The sequence below is a fragment of the Hypanus sabinus genome, chromosome 32, assembly GCF_030144855.1.
Source record: "Hypanus sabinus isolate sHypSab1 chromosome 32, sHypSab1.hap1, whole genome shotgun sequence".
Classification (NCBI taxonomy): Eukaryota; Metazoa; Chordata; class Chondrichthyes; order Myliobatiformes; family Dasyatidae; genus Hypanus; species Hypanus sabinus.
In genome coordinates, this window is record NC_082737.1 from 5,289,712 (window position 1) to 5,309,661 (window position 19,950).

General features: G+C 44.1%; 1 protein-coding gene across 3 annotated transcripts in view; it reads right to left on the reverse strand.

Annotated features, from left to right (window-relative positions):
- Nucleotides 1-6,892: 6,892 nt before the first annotated feature.
- Nucleotides 6,893-19,950, reverse strand: part of LOC132384391 (NACHT, LRR and PYD domains-containing protein 3-like) — a 61,740-nt gene continuing 48,682 nt past the window's right edge. For all 3 annotated transcript variants that reach the window (XM_059955497.1, XM_059955496.1, XM_059955495.1), the window contains exons 6-11: nt 12,581-14,312; nt 11,620-11,706; nt 11,356-11,526; nt 11,030-11,200; nt 7,418-7,585; nt 6,893-7,253 (exon numbers count right to left, since the gene is read on the reverse strand). In XM_059955497.1, the coding sequence (XP_059811480.1) occupies nt 7,166-7,253; nt 7,418-7,585; nt 11,030-11,200; nt 11,356-11,526; nt 11,620-11,706; nt 12,581-14,312 (2,417 nt within the window). In that variant the 3' untranslated portion in view covers nt 6,893-7,165. The remainder of the gene's footprint in view (nt 7,254-7,417; nt 7,586-11,029; nt 11,201-11,355; nt 11,527-11,619; nt 11,707-12,580; nt 14,313-19,950) is intronic.

Here is a 19,950-nt window from a genome sequence, read left to right on the forward strand (position 1 = left end):
GAATCCAAAGAACGTGCAGTCACGATGGCAAATGTTACTTCGCCATGTTCTTACCAGGAACATCGGTAACGGCAATGATCATGTAATATATCTTTCTCACACGGTAAAATGATTCACGCATGTTGTGAGGTTCAGCCTGTCTTCCAGCCGCCCGCGATCACCCCGAAGAAACTCTGAGCTGATGAATCTCCACGATCATTCATTTATTCTCGCTCCAGCAACATCAATATTCAATTGTACAGAAGGCTGACGTGTCTTTCAACAGCTGGGGTAAAAATAAACATGATGTCATTCAAGTAAAATCCCAATTGTGATGAGGTATGGATACCTTGACACGAAATTGCAAAATCTCGAAGACGAAGAAATGACGATTCGGGAAGTCAGTGAATGTTGCTGCGAAACACTCTCAGTCTCACCTCTCGATTTCATGATTGTCATTGTTGATCTTGTCCATTCCTCGGCTCCATAGACAAAGTTATCATAGACCAATGCGATACAGTTATTGGGCTGCTCTGTTTTACTCTGGGAATTGTTTCGGTTATAGATCTTGCAATAGAAATCTGAAATAAAGTGTATATTGTTTGTACGTTTCTGTCTTATGGTGAAGAGCCTAAAAATGATATCACATGCAGTCTTACGCAGATACACATGCAAACCGTTAATCAACTTAAATGCAACACACACACACACACACACACACACACACACACACACACACACACACACACACACACACACACACACACACACACACACACACACACCTGGATAATCGTAACAAACCAGGCAGTATGTATGGAAATAAATAAATAAACAGTTTCTGGCCAAGGTCTCTTTTTTCAACTTAATTAATGCTTCATTCGGCCGCTCAGCACCATTAGCAAAAAGCGGAATTTCACATTGCCCAGACATTTCAATTCCTGTCCGCATCCCGGCAGACATGTTGGTCCATGCATTTACTGTCACCAAGAGACCAATTTCAGTCTGGGGTGGAGGGTGGGGGTTAACACCTTATATTTCGTCCAGTTGTGACGGTTTCAGTCCGAGGTCCGTGGTCCGGTCCGCGGACTCCGGACTCCGGGTTTTCCAGCTGTCCCTTGCTGCGGTTGGGATTAACTAGAAGCACCTGAGGCTCATGTTGTAATTGGGAATATAAGTGGTCCTGGCATTGAGTCTGGTTGAGGGGTTGTCTTGTCAAGATACTCATGGCTGGTGGAAGGCGAGGCTTGACATCCTTGGGGCCGCGTTGGAGAACTAAGGCTTCTGGGAGCCTTGTTGGTCGTAATCGGACCGGTCATTGCGGGATGGATTCAGCTGTTTCCCGTGCAGCTGGGTGGCCGTCAGCCACTCCAAGCCAGGTAGGGATCCGGTTGCTTCCGTAGCCAGCCAAGGCTGCCGGCCCTAACGGCTACTCGGAGCTACCCCGAGGCAGAGATGGAACTGTCTGTTGTTCTTTGGTGTTTGTCTCTTCCTGACCTCGACTCAGTGGGGTAAGTCCGGCCGTTCTGCCGTTGCCCTGCGGGGGATCTGTCTTGCCTCAAGCCTCAAGACCGCAAGCCTCGAGCCAAGCCTCAAGACCCCGAATCCCTAGCCAAACCTCGTCACGTCCTCGTCTGGGTTTGGGGGTCCGAGCCCGAGGGAAGCCCCAGGTTCTAGGTCCTTGTCCAGTCTCGTGCTCGGAGTCCATCCCAGGCTCCTTGTTCCCAATCCCTCGTCCTGGCCCAGCTCCCCTTACCTAGACTGCATCCCGTCCCGTATTTTGATTCCGTCTCGTCCTGTTTCCGGGACACCAGTGTCTGTGTCCTGCAGTTGTGTCCTGATTCAACACGCGACTTATGACACCAGTAATCTCCAGTCTTATGGCGTCTTTTTTTCAGCCTCCGCATGCAGCACATAATTTTCTGACACTTCCACCACATCCAACTGGACCCTACCACCAAACACATCCCCCCCCCATCTGCCCATCTTTCTTTTTGGCAGGGATCATTCCCTACGTGCCTCCCTTGTTCATTCGACCATCCCACTGATCTTCCTCCTGGCACTTAACCTTCCAAGCGAAACAAGTGCTACACCTGCTTCTAATCCTCCTCCCTCACTACCAGTCAGCGGCCTAAACACTCCTTCTAGATGTGGTGCACATCACCTGTGAGCCTGTTGGGGTCATATACTGTGTTCGCTGCTCATGTTGCGGCCTCCTGTTTATCGGTGAGACCCAACGTAGACAGGGAAACCGCTTCGAGGAGTATTTACACTCCGTCCGCCAGAACAGGCGGGATCTCCCAGTTTGATCTCCCAGTTTGATTCCACTTCCCATTCCGATATGTCAAAACATGGCCTCGTCCACCTTCGTGATAAGGCGACACTTTGGTTCGGTCTGTTTGGGTGCCTCCAATCCGATTTCCATGAACATCTATTTCTCAAACGTCCAGTAATGCCACTCCCCTACCTTTCACCACTTTCCCTCTGTCATCCTACCTCCTTGTCCGCCCATCTTCTCTTTTTTCTTTATTCTATGGCCTTCTGTCTCTTTCACCTATCAACTTCCTAACTCTTTATTTCATCCTCCCCCCTCCAAGTTTCACCTATCGCCTGGTGTATCTCTCTCCCATCCCCTCACCTTTCACATTTACTACTCAGCTTTATTCCTCGTCAGTCCTGGCGAAGGGATTCGGTCCGAAACATCAGCTGTTTTTTCCACGGATGCTCCCTGACTTGCTGCGTTCCTCAAGCATTTTGTGTGTGTTATCCCACAAATCCTAACCCGCGTTAACCGGTTCCCACTGCCCTACCTATCCAGCAGCCTCCACCTCTCCACCGGGTTCTCTGACCCAACACACTTGCAACAGCCCTACTAAACCCGTACCGCTCAAGCAGATGAGTCAATAAACGCACTCATACCGACAACTCACGATGACCCCACATCTCTCCACGCACCTCGACCGGGCATACACCAGTAGCTTACCTCGGACAACATAGTTCATAAACGTTACGAAGATCGCCACATTTCTTCCACTTTCCCCCACTGCCCTGTCCCCACAAAAATCCAAGTCCCAATGAACCCACATCTCCCCAGCAGTTCCCAATGACCTCTCATCGCTCCACGTTCCCAGCGACCCAAAAGTCCCAACATTTCCCACTGCCTTTGCACTTCCGCCATTTTCCAATTACCGCAACTCCTCTATAAGCCCCCAATAACTCCACTCAGTCTGCGACCCCAGTGTCTCCACACATTCCCAGTAGTTCCTATTGTCCGGGCCCAGAAGATCTCGACACTTCCGATTGCTCCAAAAGACGCTGTACTTCCTCCACGTAAGAACTAATAACGCATCACGTCTCCCAGTTCCCACTGACCGTAAATCGCCTACATTGTCACAATCATCACACTCCCCATCTTCCATTAATTTCCACTGACGACCACTTCCCCAAGACTCCAATGGCTACACGCCTTATATATGCTCGCGGACTCCACTGATTCGCATCAGCTCACATGGTGATCAAACAGCCCCAGCAAACCCCACACGACGAGTCGTCTGATACTGATCACACACCACTATCGAACACACATTCAATCCACACCTCGCCCGCCAGACCCTGAAATGGATCTCATGCTTCCCCACCAAGAGCACACCTGTATCTCCGCCCCCACACTGGCTTTGCCAGCGAAACAAGACCCAGTTCCGAACGATCCTATGGCCCCATGAATCCACGTCATGCGTTTCCCCGTCACTGCCCTACTCCTACTCAGTAGACGCCCACTGCTCAAAATCCAGAGAACCTCGCCAGTAACATTCGCTCATCTAACTGACCGTACATTGCACCCTTCGGATCAGATGTCTGTGAATCTTTGGGTGTATGCCTTTCGATCTCTTTGAGCAGATGCTGCTTCTCACGACACTCTGCAAGTTTGCCTTCGGCAGTAAACCTCGAAGATACGTGGAGGAGCAGAAGCCGCTATTATCAAGGTGATAAAGGGGACAATCATCTGATTCGGAACGGGGACAAATTCGAGCGAGTGTGAGAGTCAGTATTTTGGGAGTTCAGTATCCCCCACCGCAACTGAATTAACCCAATGAAAGGTACAGACGGAGCTCCCTCATCCAACCTTCGTCGTGCTGACAATTCGAAGAGCCGTCTCCCTGACTGTGCTGCGTCTCGTTTTGATATCTACACATATACTGGCATTCAAAAATTGGGCACCCCTGGTCAAAATTTCTGTTACTGTGAATAGCTAAGTGAGTAAAAAATTACGTGATTTTCAAAAGTGCGTAAAGTTAAAGTTAACACATTTCTTTAATATTTTAAGCAAGATTACTTTTTAAAATTTCCACCTTTTACAGTTTCAAAATAACAAAAACGGAGAAGTGCCGGAAGCAAACGTTTGGGTACCCTGCATGGTCGTAACACCCGCCTTGGCAAGTATCACAGCTTGTAAATGCTTTCTGTCGCCAGCTAAGAGTCTTTCAATTCTTACTTGGGGGATTTTCGCGCATTCTTCCTTGCAAAAAGATTCCAGTTCTGTGAGATTCATGGGCCGTCCTGCATGCACTGCTCTTTTCAGGTCTATTCTAACAAACTAATTAAGGTCTAAGACCGTGGTAAAAGTTGTCTGAGAGCTCAAATCTCCCTTGGGGTTCCCAACTTTTGTATGGTGCCCCTTTCCCTTTTTTTACACTAAAATTGTGCAAAATAAAAATAATGCACTAATATTGCTTAAAATCTTGAAAAGAATGTTTCATCTTTAATTTTATGACTTTTGGAGATCACTTCATCTTCTACTCAACTTTTCACCGTAACAGGCCTTTGTCCGTGGTGCCCAAACTTTTTCATGCCACTGTAAATCGACGTAATCTGTGTGTGCAGTTGCCTCCATACAGTATAGGCAACGCCTTCAAAAATATATATTTTTTTCTTCTTTGGGAAAATGCACCATCAATCTCTACTCAGCCGTCCATCAACCCTCCACCAGTGTGTCGTCCCGTTTACTGTTTTCAACTGCTTCTTTTCTTCTTTGTATAATCTATCCCGAACTGTTTCTGCACCAATGGTAAACTCGGTTTCTGTATCCACAAGAGTTACCGTCTGTTACCTTCCATGTACTTCCTGAAGTACGCAGCCTACAGTTGGAAGCAATAGCCATGGCACAGTCAAGATTTCCATAGCACCACACAGTCTCATGGAAGAATCAGTCGAGCAGCATCTGTAAGGTGAAAAGGAACTGGTGTTTTGAATCCAAACTCTGTATCAGGACTGAGGATCCAGTGCATTTCTGTGTTCCCCATGTATTGATTCATTTTGATTTTGTATTGATTCTTTGATGACATAACAAAATTTGTCGCCTTCAAGGTCAGTTGGATACGGGAGGATTTGCGATTGACCTAGAGTCTGTGCTTTATTTAAACCGCTCATAACCCATTTCTCTGGAACCCTGGATGACACGTGTATAAGGAAAGTATCAACTTTGATTCTGGCACGCAATGGATAGTCATACAATAGTCCATTTACTAGGATGAAATAGGGATATCATAGCTGAGACCATGGTCATCAGAGGATGTGTAGCGTGGCTTAGGAAGCAGGCGGAACAATTGGACTTAAAATTGTCCAAATGTGAGCATCACAGTCCCGGATATCACTGTGGCAGAATAGGAGAGTCCCTTTACCTTCTGTTCCATCTAACCACTTTATCCTCATTTGTGTCAGTCAGAGATCAGCCTGTGCTAAAGTACGCACAAGATGCCGCCTAACTGAGTGATGCCGGGGATGTTTATATACCTGCTGAAGGTGTCAGAAAGGATCGATAGATCTGGCGAAAAGGAGGAAACAAAATATTGCAGAAAGAGACGAGGAGGAGTGGGAGAAAAGTGAGGAGAAACACAGGGGATCAAGGAGCTGGAGAGAAAATTCAACAATGGGAAAGGATGAGCTCAGAAGGAGAAGGAGACACCATGACGTATGTGAGAAATAAATACAGACAACCAGAAACCGTCCGTGGCGAAACAGGTGAGGGAAAAATAAACATTGAGGTTATTCCCTCCACAATGCCTTTCCTTCTGTTTATTCTGACCAAACAAAATGTCAAAAACATCACAGATGAGATGGGGTACGAATGTGGGATCCATCATGGGACATGATTAGCACTGTGTATCTGTGGTGACTGAGAAACTGGGTGGGGAGGGATATTAGGATGTGAAACACTAGACTGAGACATCACACGGCAGAAGGATAGGATATAGTTCTAGTCCTTGGCAAACAGGTCTGAATCTGAAGTTGCACATGCTCTCAATTAGGTCTGTAACTGTAGGCCATGGTATTGTTATCTTGCCTGGGATCACGGTTTGACAGCATGAAGTTCACAGCCCTGATGAACAAGGCAAGTCTCAGCTGGATGACAGCAGATCAGAGGAGACGTGTGAAGAAGAGCCTGTAGAAGAGAGAATTGGTAAAGGACGGAATTTCCTCATCCCTTTCGTCACTGTCGTTGTGACGGTGAGAAAGGGGAGACATGCAGAAGCAACAGCAGCTGGGTGTCAGCAAAAGACAACGTTGCTGTGTTCTAGCATTCCAGGCAAGCGTTTCAGTCGGTGCTGACGGGTGCGTGTGCAAGTGTGGATGTGTGTACATGAATGCCTGTCATGTGACGTGAAAGCTGTAGCATCTGTGTCTGTCCGGCTATTGCGTGTACCTGTGTGAGTATGGCGTGCGCAACAGACACAGACGCACTCTCTTTCACACACAGAGACAAAAACATTTGTGTGTTGCATTTTGCCATGTCACAGCATAGAAATAACTAAGGACATTTTGAGAGTGAACAAGCTGAGAAACAGAGTGAGGAATGGATACTGCGAAAGAAAGTGGGTTAAAGTGAGATAGGTACAAATTGCAAAACCACACATTTTATTGTTATACATTAGCTGTACAGGTCGCATGTAAATCAAAACATACTGTCACTAGCATCAGTGATCAACAGTCTGAGTATACACTTGGGTCAGCACCCGAGTGCCACTAATGTTGATACCTATACAGTTTTGCCCTCTCAAATTTCCAAATAATATATATCTGCTTTGGCCTTTGAGAATCTACCACGTTTTCCAAAACTTGACCTATTCTGTGCTATCTGCAAATATAATAATTGGGCAAAACATTCCCATCCTTTCATATACTGATGTGATTATAGGTCCATATGCAGTCCGGGTCTGCTGCCCTGCAGTGATTTCAACTGATTCTCTCCATCTGAACTGAATGGATTGTTCCTCAGCCTGAAAAAAAAATGGAGGAATAAAGAGTAAATAACTGACTACATAAAAATGACTGTGATAGACATCTGGGGTTAAAGTACTAATAACATATACAAAACCATATTAAGTAAAGCCCATCGATCAAGTGGTGTTTTATTGCTTTAAACTTCAGCATAAACCCTCACCCGAACTGCTGCAGATTTGGGTGCTCAAGTATCAGTCTCTGAAGGGCGGGGACAGATCTGTCTGTGAGGGAATTCGAACCCAGGTCCAGATCGTTCAATGAGAGGTTGGTCATGAGAGCAGAGACAAGATCCTCAATGCAATAATCTGTAAGACTGACATCCCTCAGCCTAGAGATGAGAGAAAGAAAGAAGATGAAGGACAGCAACTTTAAATTCCTCATTGCTATTATTTCAGATAATCTGTATGTGCCCCGATAATTGTGAAATTTCAGTCTTTGAGCCTCCAATGCGAGCGAGAGAAAAAAACCTGGTAGACCAAATGGTGTAACTAGCCAAGTACTGAAGAGCTATACTGATCAGTTGACTAGGGTGATAACGGAAGACTTTAACCTCCCACTTCAGCAGTCTGAGGTAATCAACTGCTTCAAGCCAACTTCACTTATATTAGTGTCTTAGAGAAATGTGGTAACCTATCTCAATTGCTATTTAGTAGCACTTACGTCCACGTGATCAGGTGTTCTGAAAGGTCAGAACTGATACATTTCAACTCCTACCTGAAAAGCAACTTGGATCCACTCATTTTTGCCTACCGGAACAATAGGTCCACAGCAGATGCCAGTTTATTAACCCAGGGACATCTGTACAGCACAGCTGCATACATCAGGATGCTCTTGACTGAGTACTGCTCGGCATTTAATACTAACATCCTCGCAAAACTAATCAATAAGCTTCAAGACCTCCTTATGCAATTTGATCCGCTGTATCTCCTCTTGCAGAGGTCAATCAGTTGCCAACCACATATCCATAATCTCCAACAGCACAGGTGCACCACAAGGATGTGTGTTCATCTTCCAGCTAATCACTTTGCAACTATCCCTAAGTGACTATGCACAGTTGCAATGCCATATTCAGATTTGCAGATGACATCTCTTTCATTGGCCTAATCAGAGGTGGTGACAAATCAGCATATAGGAAGTAGATTGAACATTGGCTTGTGATGCCATAATAACAAGCTCTTACTCCGTTTTAGGAAGGCTAAAAAGCTGATTATTGACTTCAGGAGGAGAAATCCACAGGTTCATTAGCCAATTACTTTGGAGGAACAGAGGTGGAAACAGTCATGGACTTTAAACTCCTCAGTGTTAACATCTTGGAGAACCTGTTCTGGGCCTAGCAAGTAAGTACAATTCCAGAGAAAACAAGGCAGCGCCTCTACTTCCTTTGGAGTTGGAGAAAAACGGTCATGACATCTGAAAATTTTAAAAGCTTCTGCAGCTGTGTAGTGGAGAGCATATTGACTGTCTACGTTAGATGCTGGTATGGATAGACCAATGCCCTTGAACGGAAATGCATATGTAATATAGTGGATATGGCCCAGTTTATCATGGTGCTCCCCACCATTGAATACACTTACACAAAATGTTTTTGCAGGAAAGCAGTTTCCATCGTCAGCGACCCTTACCATCCAGGCTAGCTCACGTCTTGCTGCTACCATCAGGAAGAAGGGAGAGCAGCATCAGGACTCAACCCAGGTTCAGGAAAAGTTAATACCCTCAAACATCAGGCTCTTGAACCGAAGGAGATAACATCATTCAACTTCACTTGCTCCATCATTGAAATGTTTCTTCAAACTATGGACCCTCTCAAGTTCTTGATTTACATTTCTTAACTAGTTATTATAATAATTATTATTCTGTATTTGCAGTTTGTTGTCTTTTGTACTTTTGATGTTTGTTTGTCCTTTTACATGTGGCCTTTCATTGACTTTCTGGATTTTACTGTGTATTCCCATAAGAATCAAATCTTAGGTTTGCATATGTACTTTGATAATATATTTCCTTTCATATTTTCATTTTTAACAGATAGAAAGGAGAAGTTGCAAATCCCTTATGTTCGTGAAAATTACCTGCATAATCACTATCAACACAAGTGCACCACAAGGCTATCTGCTTATCCTTCTGTTCGACTTCATTTATGCCAGTGACTGTGAGGCTAAGAACAGTTTCAATGAAATATTTAAGTTTGCTGTTGGCCAAATCAAAGGTAGTGATGAATCGGTATATAAGAGGGGGGTTAAAATCTGGTTGAATGGTGCCACTATAACAGTGCTTATTCAACGTCAGCAAAAGCAGAGAGCTGCAGGAGGAGGAAGTCAGTGGTAATATCCCAGAGCTCATCCCAGCCGTGAGTAGCTTTAAATTCCTCTGCGTTATGACAAGACCGGTGTTGGGACCGACAGATAAATTCATCTTGGAGGAGGAAGGGCAGAGTCTTCACATTGTTAGAATTTGTCAGAGATTCAACAGGGCATCTAAAACTTTTGAACAACTTCTATCGATGCACCGTGCAGAGTATTCTGTCTGATTTTATCATAGCCTGGTATGGTATGGAAACACTAGCCCCAGGAAAAGAAATGTTCATAAACATTGGTGGATAAAACAGAGTTTCTCAGAGAAAAAGGCTATCCCCATTATTGAACACATCTGGAAAGAGTGCCGACTCGAGAAAGGAGCAACCATTATCCAGGACTCCCACCATCAGGGAGGAGATACAGGCGCCTTCATTCCCATGCCTCCTGGTTCAGGAACAGTTATTATCTTTGAGCCATCAGGCACTTCAGCCAGCAAAGATTGCTTCCTTCACCTCAACACTAAACTAATCACTCAATGCAATCTATGGGCTGACTTTCAAGGATGTTTCAACTGATCTACTTGGAATGGCTTCTTTGTAATGTTTCACTGCTTAGGTAACGGTTTCTCTGTATCAGCAATGTTTGGGTTATGGCTAGAGATAACGGGACTTTGGCAAGCAGAGGTTAGCCAATCAGGAGTTCGTTGCCCTGTCTTGTGATTCCGGAAGCAGTTGATTTCGCGTGCTTTTGCCAGAGGGAGAGAGGGAAAAATGAAGTGAGAAGACGCGAATGCACAGATTTGGTAGACCGCCGGACGGGATGGACACGGAGCAGCTGTCCAAAGGTCGGCGACGCTAAGTGGAGAAAGATGGTGGAAGAAGGACTACTGAACAGTATGAGCTCCAACTTCGCGTGCACAGACTGTTAGTACGATTTGGGCCCTTTTCCTTTTATATTTTGTTTCTCTACTAACCAAATAGTCAAAGTAAGAGCTATAAAGCTCAATCATTTAATCGCATATTGTGTACTGTTTGTTATTTCGGGGTGCTGATTTGTAACAAGGGATATATCGCGCAGCATCCACCAAAGGAGATTCCTTAAGTTTAGCCGGGCAGGGGGTTATCGCCCCTTACATTAAGCTGCTTAGCGAAGCGATCCTCAATATTATTATTTTTATTTGTCCCTTTCATTTGTACAATTTGCCTTTACACACTGATAGCATGTCAGTACTTGTATGCAGACTTTTTCACTGATTCTATTGTATTTCATTGTTTTACTTCAATTGCCTGTAGGAAAATATTTAAACAGTGACATTTGCATATGGTGTACAGGGTGACATATGCAAATGTATATGGTGTACATGCTGACATATGCACATTTATATGATGTATACGGTGACATGTTTAAATTTGTATGGTGTACATGTACTTATGCATTTGTACGTTGTGCATATGGTGACATGTATGCATAAATGCACTTACCACAGTTGCTTTAATTTGCAGTGTGGGCTGCTCAGAGATGCAGACACCAGTTTTACTCCCAAATCCCGAAGTTCATTGCGACCAAGTTCCAACATCGTCAGTGAGACATTTTTACTGAGAGCATCGCCGAGACCTGTGGCACAAGATTCTGTGAGACTGTTTTCTCCCAACCTGGGGATCAGAGAGAGTAACAGTCAGTGATACAGAGAGACCGGGGTCGGTGAGATTCCCCAGCGTTTATCAGTAACACCATTACTGATCACATTAATGTTCAGTGACAGACACACAGTGACTTCAAGCACAATCTGCCACAGTCTGGTACTTACCACAGTCTCTGTATTTTACACTCTGGGTCCCTCAGAGCCAGAGACATCAATTTCATTCCTGAATCTCCCAGGTTATTTCCACGCAAGTATAATTCCGTTAGTGATCGGTTTGTACTGAGAGCGGAGGCAAGATACCCTGCGCAAGAATCTGTGAGACCGTTTCTGTCTATCCTGTAGATCGGAGAGGGTGAGACTTTAAGACACAGAGACACTGTCTATACTGACATTTGGCAGTCGCCCAGTCAATTATTATCTGGTACTTACCATAGTCTCTGTATTTTACATTCCGGGTTTCTCAGAGCCGCAGACACTAATTTCACTCCTGAATCTCCCACTTCATTGGAACCCAATCTAAACACAAACAGTGTGTTCAGCTAATCAACTAATCCGAATCGATATCACTTCTGTCACATGGGTATTTCAAGGATCATTAAAACCTTCAGGAATTAACAGTTAGATTACCCCCTACTATTTTTTTTCAAGAAATGTGAATAATTCAGGCAATGAAGTGCTTTAGTTGAAAGATCTGTGAACTCTCCCGATGGTGTTCAATCAAGGACGACTGGGAAATCTTCCTGCTTAATGAATGAGAGAGACAAAGATACAGCGGTAGCTATGGTTGTAAGAGCAGGTGCTGGTTCACTGTGCATACATTGTGGTGACAGAGCCGAGGTTGCATCGCTTATGGGCAGCGGTGGAGAGAACGACGTGATGCTGGGATATGGCAGAATTGCCCATATGTAGGGTGAAAAGTTGGCGCATGGAGGTGTAAAGAGAAATGGGCAAGACATGTGAGTGGAGTCTGAAACAGACAGGATGTACAATGAATGCCTCCTATCAGACAAGTCCAGGGTAAAATAAGGGTGAATACATGGCGTACAGACTGAAATCCATTCGCTATTATAGTCTCCGAGACCAACAATTGGGGGAGAGGGGCAGCAAACAATACTCATTAATGTGAGTGTCTCTGGCAGTGGGAAGGATAGTAATCATTTAATTAAATTCCAATGTAATCATTGTCTAGTATTCTCTGATCAGATAACGATTATAAAACCACTTCATAATGAGGCACTGTAGAGATTGTAGTCTCTTGCCGGATCCACTGATTTTTTTGTCAACGACACTGGGAGTCTGCTTTCCCAGAGTTACATTCACTGTTTCTTTTCCTTCATATCACACCAACAAAATGAGACAAATTCACAAATCAGTGACAAATGACAGTTACCTCAAATCCAGGCATTTGTGTAGCGCTGGTCCCAGCCGCTGGAGTCCCTCACACTGAATGTAGCATTGCTCCAGATTGAGATGTTTTATTGCATTGCAAAGCCCAATGACATGAGACAGGGCAGCGCAGTCAATTGGCGTCAGTCGCAGTCCACTGAATGAAAGTTTTTCCACAGACCCGAGTGTGGCCTGAGCCAGTGCATGATTTTGAGACTCAAACAGGTAGTGCAATGTGTTTAGTAGTGTCCTTTTAGCAACTGCACTTGATGCGTTCCCAGTCTGGCGTTTCACCTCTTCCTTCACCCAGTCAATAACTCCATAGACCATTTCTTGAGGAAATGGACCCAGAATCTCCGCAAGCCGCCAAGTTGTCATTGGGGAGGAGAGACCGGCAACAAAACGGAGAAATACCTCAAATCTCCCGTCAGTCGTACTGCGGACTTCAGTGAGGAATTTCAGGATATTTCTGGGTTGTGGATTCAGGAATTGTGAGAGTGCAGCTACAAACTCTTGGATGGTGAGGTGTGGGAATGTGTACACCACGCTCCGCCCAGAATCCTCTTTCGCCAAAAGTTCCATGAGGAACCCGGACAGGAACTGGGAAGACTGCAGATTGTAGTTGATCAAATCTCCATCTGTAAATACAATCTTCTTTTCGGACACTCCTCTGAAGGCCATCTGACCAACCCTGAGTAACACATCACGGGGGCTGTCAATCTCACGGCCGTGGTTTTTCAGGATGTGGTAAATATAGTAGGAATACAGCTGCGTGATCGTCTTGGGAACACGCTGCAGGTCCCTGACTCTTTGTGTGAAGAAGGGGCCCAGTGCCAGAGCGAGGATCCAGCAGTAGGAGGGGTTGTAGCTCATGGTGTACAGGATCTCGTTCTCCTCCATGTGCTTGAAAACAGCTGCCGCCACTGTCGGATCTTTAAAATACCTGATAAAATATTCCTTCCGTTCCTTACCAACAAATCCCAGGATTTCCGCCCAGATACCGATCTCCGCCTTTTCCAATGAATGTAACGCAGTGGGTCGGCTGGTCACCAGCACTGAACACCCTGGGAGCAGCTTGTGCTGAATTAAACTGTACACAATGTCAGACACTTCACACCACCACTCGGGATCTGGACACTGGTGCTTGCGTTCTGTGTCTCTCCGACTGTCAGCAAAATTGATTGTGTCTTTGAACTCATCCAAACCATCAAATATAAATAGCAGTCTCTCTGGTTTCTTCCAGACCTCTCTCAGGGTATTCCCAAAGTGAGGATACAGATCCAGAATCAGTTCCCTCAGGTTTATTTTGCCTGTAATGGAGTTTAAATCCCGGAATTTGAAACTGAAGACAAACTGGAATTGTTGATATAGTTTCCCTGTGGTCCAGTCATAAACAATCTTTTGTACCATTGTTGTTTTCCCGATCCCCGGGACTCCAACTACCGCTGCCGAACTCTCTGATTTGGAGAGTGATAAACTGCTCTCGAACAATTGATCAGTCCTAATTTTTTTTAAATCTCCCTTGAGAAGTTCCTGTCTGAACTCCTCATGTTTTCGGCCTCTTGCCAGCAGCTCATGTTCCACCAGTCTTCGATCTCGAACCGTGGAAATGACTGTGAGCTCAGCATAGCGATCAAGCAGCTGAAAAATCTTCACCTTCTCCCCCTTTACAATTGTGTTCACTCTCAGTGTTTCAGTTTGCATCCGCAACATTTCCTTGTGTTTCTGTTGAATATCTTCCATGGAAAGGGAGAGAAAATCACACCAGTGTTAGCTCTTTGAACTGAAAATTAAAATACCTAACTCACTGACAGGTTTAAAATTGCAAGATAAATTCCAACAACAATCAATGGCTAGAAAGAAAATAAATTGTCTATTTTGATATAGACTTAAGAACAAAAGTTGAACATTATCCACCATTCATTCTGTCTTTACTGTGCAGTGTATGGTTTGCGTTTCAGGGAAACTGGAACGAATATTTTGTTTGGTAGAAGGGAGATATGATGAACTGACGTGCTAGCACAGATAGAGATTAGTGTCTCCCATTGCAGGGCAAGTCACCAACCTCGGTTCACCAACACAAAGCTCAGTATCTTTCCACCTCTTGTGCACATTGTGAGAAACACTCTTAAATGAACTGTGGATCTTTTACTTCATGTAAGCCATTTGTTCCACAGAAGTCCCTGACAATAAACTGGAGATGACAGTAGGAAGATAAAGAACAATTCTCAATGAAGTTACCGACACAGTCAGATACACATCGGGACTGGCAGGGATTGCATAACATTACTTTCCTTAAAGTGAACTTTGGGACCATAAGACTAAAAGAATTTGGAACAGAATTAGGACATTTAGCTAAACAATTTTCCCTCTCTGCCTCTGTATCCTGTCTTCTCCCTGTGTCCCTTAATAATCAACAATTGATCCACTTCTGCCTTAAATATACCCAATGACTTGGTCTGTGGTAATGAATTTCACCAATTCACCACTCTCTTTCCAACGAGATGCCTCCTCATCTCCTTTTCAAAAGGATGCCCCCAGTATTCTAAGGCTGTATACTCTAATCATCGACTCCCTCACCGGTGACCTGGTTAAGAATTCTACTGTGACAAGGAGTGTTATTTTATTTCAGCTCATTTTTTGTAAAAGCCATGTGTTCTGATGGTGATAGTATTTTGGCTTCAGCTCAAGATAAAGGACCATGTTGGCCAATTTAGGAATGTTGTGTCAGTCAATGAGGATGTGTGATGGAAACGAGGTTCCAGGAGCTGTGTGAAGAGAGATTCCTGATGGACATTAGTCTGGTTTAGGGACTTGTGGTGGGGGATGCGAAAAGGAGAGAACCAGGGAAGATGCCTGGAGGATCCAATCTGAAGGGAAGATCCTTTTGCAAGGACCGTTTTTTGAAACTAAGGACATTGAGACTGATTTAGCTGTACTAGACATTATCTTTCTTCCTTTTCCTACTAACTGTTTGATAAAGTTGAAAATGAATAAATATACTTTCTTTGTGGCTTGATGCTGATGTATGATCTGTCATTTATTGGCGACCGATAATTGTGTATGAGCTGTATTTACACAGCATTTGCTTAAAACAAGGTTCCTTTAAACGGAACATCTCGACATCCAGTTTGGTTGAACCCAAAATCTTATCAGCCCTAGAGGTATATTGCTATAAATAAGGCCTTCTCACCACTGTCTAACCTGGCTGTATACAGCTTCAGCTAACGAGCCCCGGTGACAGGATTACACACTATAGGAAACATCCTTTCTACATCCGCTTGATCAAGGCCTTTCAAAATTCAATACACTTCAATGAGGTCCGCCTGATTCATCTGAATTCTAGTGAGTGGAGGTCCAGAGACATTAAGCACTCCTCATATGGCAAGCTTTGATCCCGAATTAGTTTTCCTGGATCTCCTTTGAACCGTCTCCAATGTCAACACATCCATCCTGACATAAGGGGACCAACACTGCTCACAATACTCCAAGTGAGGCCTCATCAGTGCTATATAAAGCCTTAGCATTACATCTTTGGTCTGGTATTGTAGTCCTCTTGAAATGAATGCTAACATCACTGTTCCCTTCCTCACCACCAAATCAATCTGCAAATTAACCTTTAGGGAATCCTGCACAAGGACTCCCAAGTCCATTTGCACCTCAGATTTTGAATTTTCTCTCCATTTAGAAAATAGTCTACCCTTTAATTTCTTCTACCATAGTGTATGAACATGCACTTCTGAATACTGTATCCATCTGCCATTTCCTTGCTCATTCTGCTCAACTGTATAAATCATTTTGTAGCCTCTCCATGTCTACAAAACTACCTACCGCTCATGTCCATCATCCGCAAACTCGGCCACAAAGTAATCATTTCTATCATTCAAGTCAATGGAATTTAATGCAAAAAGTGGCAACCTCAACTCAGCCCTCTGTGGAACACCTAGTCAACAGCAGCTAACTCGATAAGGCTACCTGCCAAATTCTTTGCCTCTTGCCAAACAGCCAATGATTTATCCACACTTGTATCTTCACTGTAATACCATAGGCTCTGAGCCTGTTAAGCATCCTCATGTATGGCACTTTATCAAAGGCCTGATGAAAATCTAAGTGCACAGTATCAATCTATTATCCTTTGTCTATCCTACTTCTTATTTCTTCGAATAATTCCAAGTTTTGTCAGGCAAGATTTTCCCTTGAGGAAGCCATGCTGACTATGCGCTATTTTATTATCTGCATCTAAGTACCCTGAGACCTCGTCCTTAATAATCTACAACATCATACCAATTCCTAAGGTCAGACTGACTGGGCTACAGTTTCCTTCCGTCTGGAACCACTGCAAATTCTAGTGAGTCTTGATAGATCATTACCAATGCCTCCAACAACCTGTTTCAGAACCCTGGGTGTACACCATCTGATCCAGTTGACTCATTTGCCGTCAGAATTTACAGAGTTGGCCGGTATGATATACTGCGTCCGGTGCTCCTGGTGTGCCCTTCAATATATTGGTGAGACCCCACGCAGACTGGGCGACCGTTTTGCTGAACACCTAAGCTCCGTCCGCCAGAGAAGGTAGGGTCTTCTAGTGGCCACACATTTTAATTCCATCTCCCATTCTCATTCTGATATGTCTATCCATGGCCTCCTCTACTGTCAAGGTGAAGCCACACTCAGGTTGGAGGAACAACACCTTATATTCCCTCTGGGTAGCCTCCAACCTGAAGGCATTAACATTGACTTATCTAACTTCCGTTAATGCCCCTCCTTCTCTTCTGACCCTAACACTTATTAACTAATTAATTATCTATCTATTTACTGTTTTTCCTTTTTTTCTCTCTCTCTGTCCCTCTCACAATCACTCCTTGCCTGCTCTCCATCTTCCTCTGGTGCTCCCTTCCCCTTTCTTTCTCCCAAGGCCACCCGTCCCATGATCCTCTCCCTTCTCCAGCCTTGTATCCCTTTTGCAATCAACTTTCCAGCTCTTAGCTTCATCTCTCCCCCTCTTGTCTTCTCCTATCATTTTGGATCTCCCTCTCACCCTCCAACTTTCAAATCTCTTACTATCTTTTCTTTCAGTTAGTCCTGACAAAGTATCTCGGACGGAAACGTCGACTGTGCTTCTTTCTCTAGATGCTCCCTGGCCTCTTGCGTTCCACATGCATTTTGTGTATTTTGCTTGAATTTCCAGCATCTGCAGATTTCCTCGTGTTTGCAGAGAGAATAACCTGCTCTCCGGTAATGGTAACCACATACATTATGACCCCAATGCCTATAGCTGACACAGTGAAGACTGAGTCAAAATTCTTATTGAATTCGTCCGGTGTTTCCTTGTCACCCATTACTAATTCTCCAGTATCGTTTTCCTGTGATGTTTATGTTTATCGTCTATTGCTATTAAGCCACTGCTTTACACAGCAGAATTATGGAATGTTGTGTGTGTGCATTACCTTGGTTAACACTGATTGCGAGACTAATTGATAGTGTTAGTATATTTTGAGGGACACTACACTATTGTAATGAAATTCATTTGTATTTTACTTAACATTCATCAATTGCAGATTAAAGCTCTCATTAAAAATACATAAAGGAAGCTTTCCTCTCGGATGATTTTAAAGTCATTGCGTAGCCTTGCATAGGTGGTAGACCGGTCTTTCTTGGCTTGTTGGCTATGACGAGTGGCATACAACAGGGATCGCTGCTGAGCTGCACAGTTCATTATACTATATGCTAATGAAGTATGTGTTTGAACTGATGACTCCATCAAGGGGAACAGATGCAGGAAACAGAATGTATTGCAGAAGTAATGTCACCTGCTTTGTCGCACATAGATGCAAAGCAAGGCATTGTACAACAGAGAGTGCTAAGAAATCGCTCTGCTAAAAGGACCACAATTTGATTTAAGGTGGGTGGTTTATGGGAGCAGGGTTTGAGGGTCGGCACAACATTGTGGGCTGAAGAGCCTGTAATGAGCTAGACTATTCTATGTTCTATGTTCTATGTAAGGTAGTTGTGTGGGTGCAGCGAGTGGTTAGGTGGTTAATTCTTTATTTACACAATGATTGCATATTGGAGCAAAGCGTGCCTCACTGAGTCCATACCAAGTGTACCGCTTACAGTTCTTGCTTCCCTCCAGCAATACAATTGAACTCACAATACCTCTATTGTGATATTAAAAGTGCAATATTAAGTGCATATTAAACGAAAAAAAATAAACACATCAGAGTAATTGCAGCCCTGCAGGCTTTAACTATGAGGAAAAAAACACAAAATAAATTGGCTGACTCGGAACTTAGCATGGTTTATTTTGCGAGTAAAATGTAGACATATAGAACTCGGAAGAGGAAAGGTGGTGAACTCATTGCTAGTGACTTGGATTTCCTTTGACCAATGGCTGTAGATGGTTGAACTCACACACTATGCTGAAGGAACTCAGTAATTCCAGAAGCAACGATGCAGAGGAGTGAATTGTCAGCATCTCAGGATGTGTGTCCTGATGATACGTCCTCGCCCAATACGTTGAATGCTATTCCCCTCCATAGATATTGCCTGGCCTGTAGATTTACAATAGCAATTTCTGAGTGTTTTACTCAAGATTTTCATCATCTGCAGAATCTCTAGAGCCTGTGTAGAAGTTGTAGCAAAGGGTGGGGCAGATGTAGTCGAGTGGTATGGAGCCAACTCTGCCTACAACCGACGAGAAAGGTTGTGGTGTCTACAGCAGTGCATCCACAAGCCGAACGAGTGAGGCCTTTGAGTCGTAAGATTGCGTATGTTCTGGGCCATGTTATTTTAGATATCTTATTACTTTGCTTGATTTTTGTTATCGGTGATGACAGTACTTGGGGGTTTCACCAAGATGGCTAACCCTATGCTTTATTATACAGGAGAAACAAATTCAGTCCAAGATGTCAATCACTCCTGAATCAGAGGCTTCTCGGATTTGAGTAATTTACTGTGCCTGTTGCTGAAGTGGAAATCTCCTCCCGTGTGGAGTTGTCAGGGTATAAACTACATTAGTCACCAACATAGGAAAGATGTAGCTCTTTTTTTAAAGCGAAGCTTTCCACGATTTGGGTCGGGCTCCGACGCAAGGTTGCCATTTCTGAGTTATCCTTATATCTGGAGCGATGCTCATTAGTCTTTTACTGTATGCAGGTAAGATGAGGACAGCTAACTGTTCAGATATCCTGAAATGCATTCCAGGCATGGAACAGTAGATTTTCCCAGTTGTATGATAAGAGAGGCCGGGTGTGTTGAGAACCGTGATGCTGCAGCTGATATATTGACATGTGAGCAGGGTTTTCATTAAACCAGCTTGACTGATGTCCCTGACAATTAGTAGAAAGGCGATAGGGTAAGCTTTATGTTTGCTAA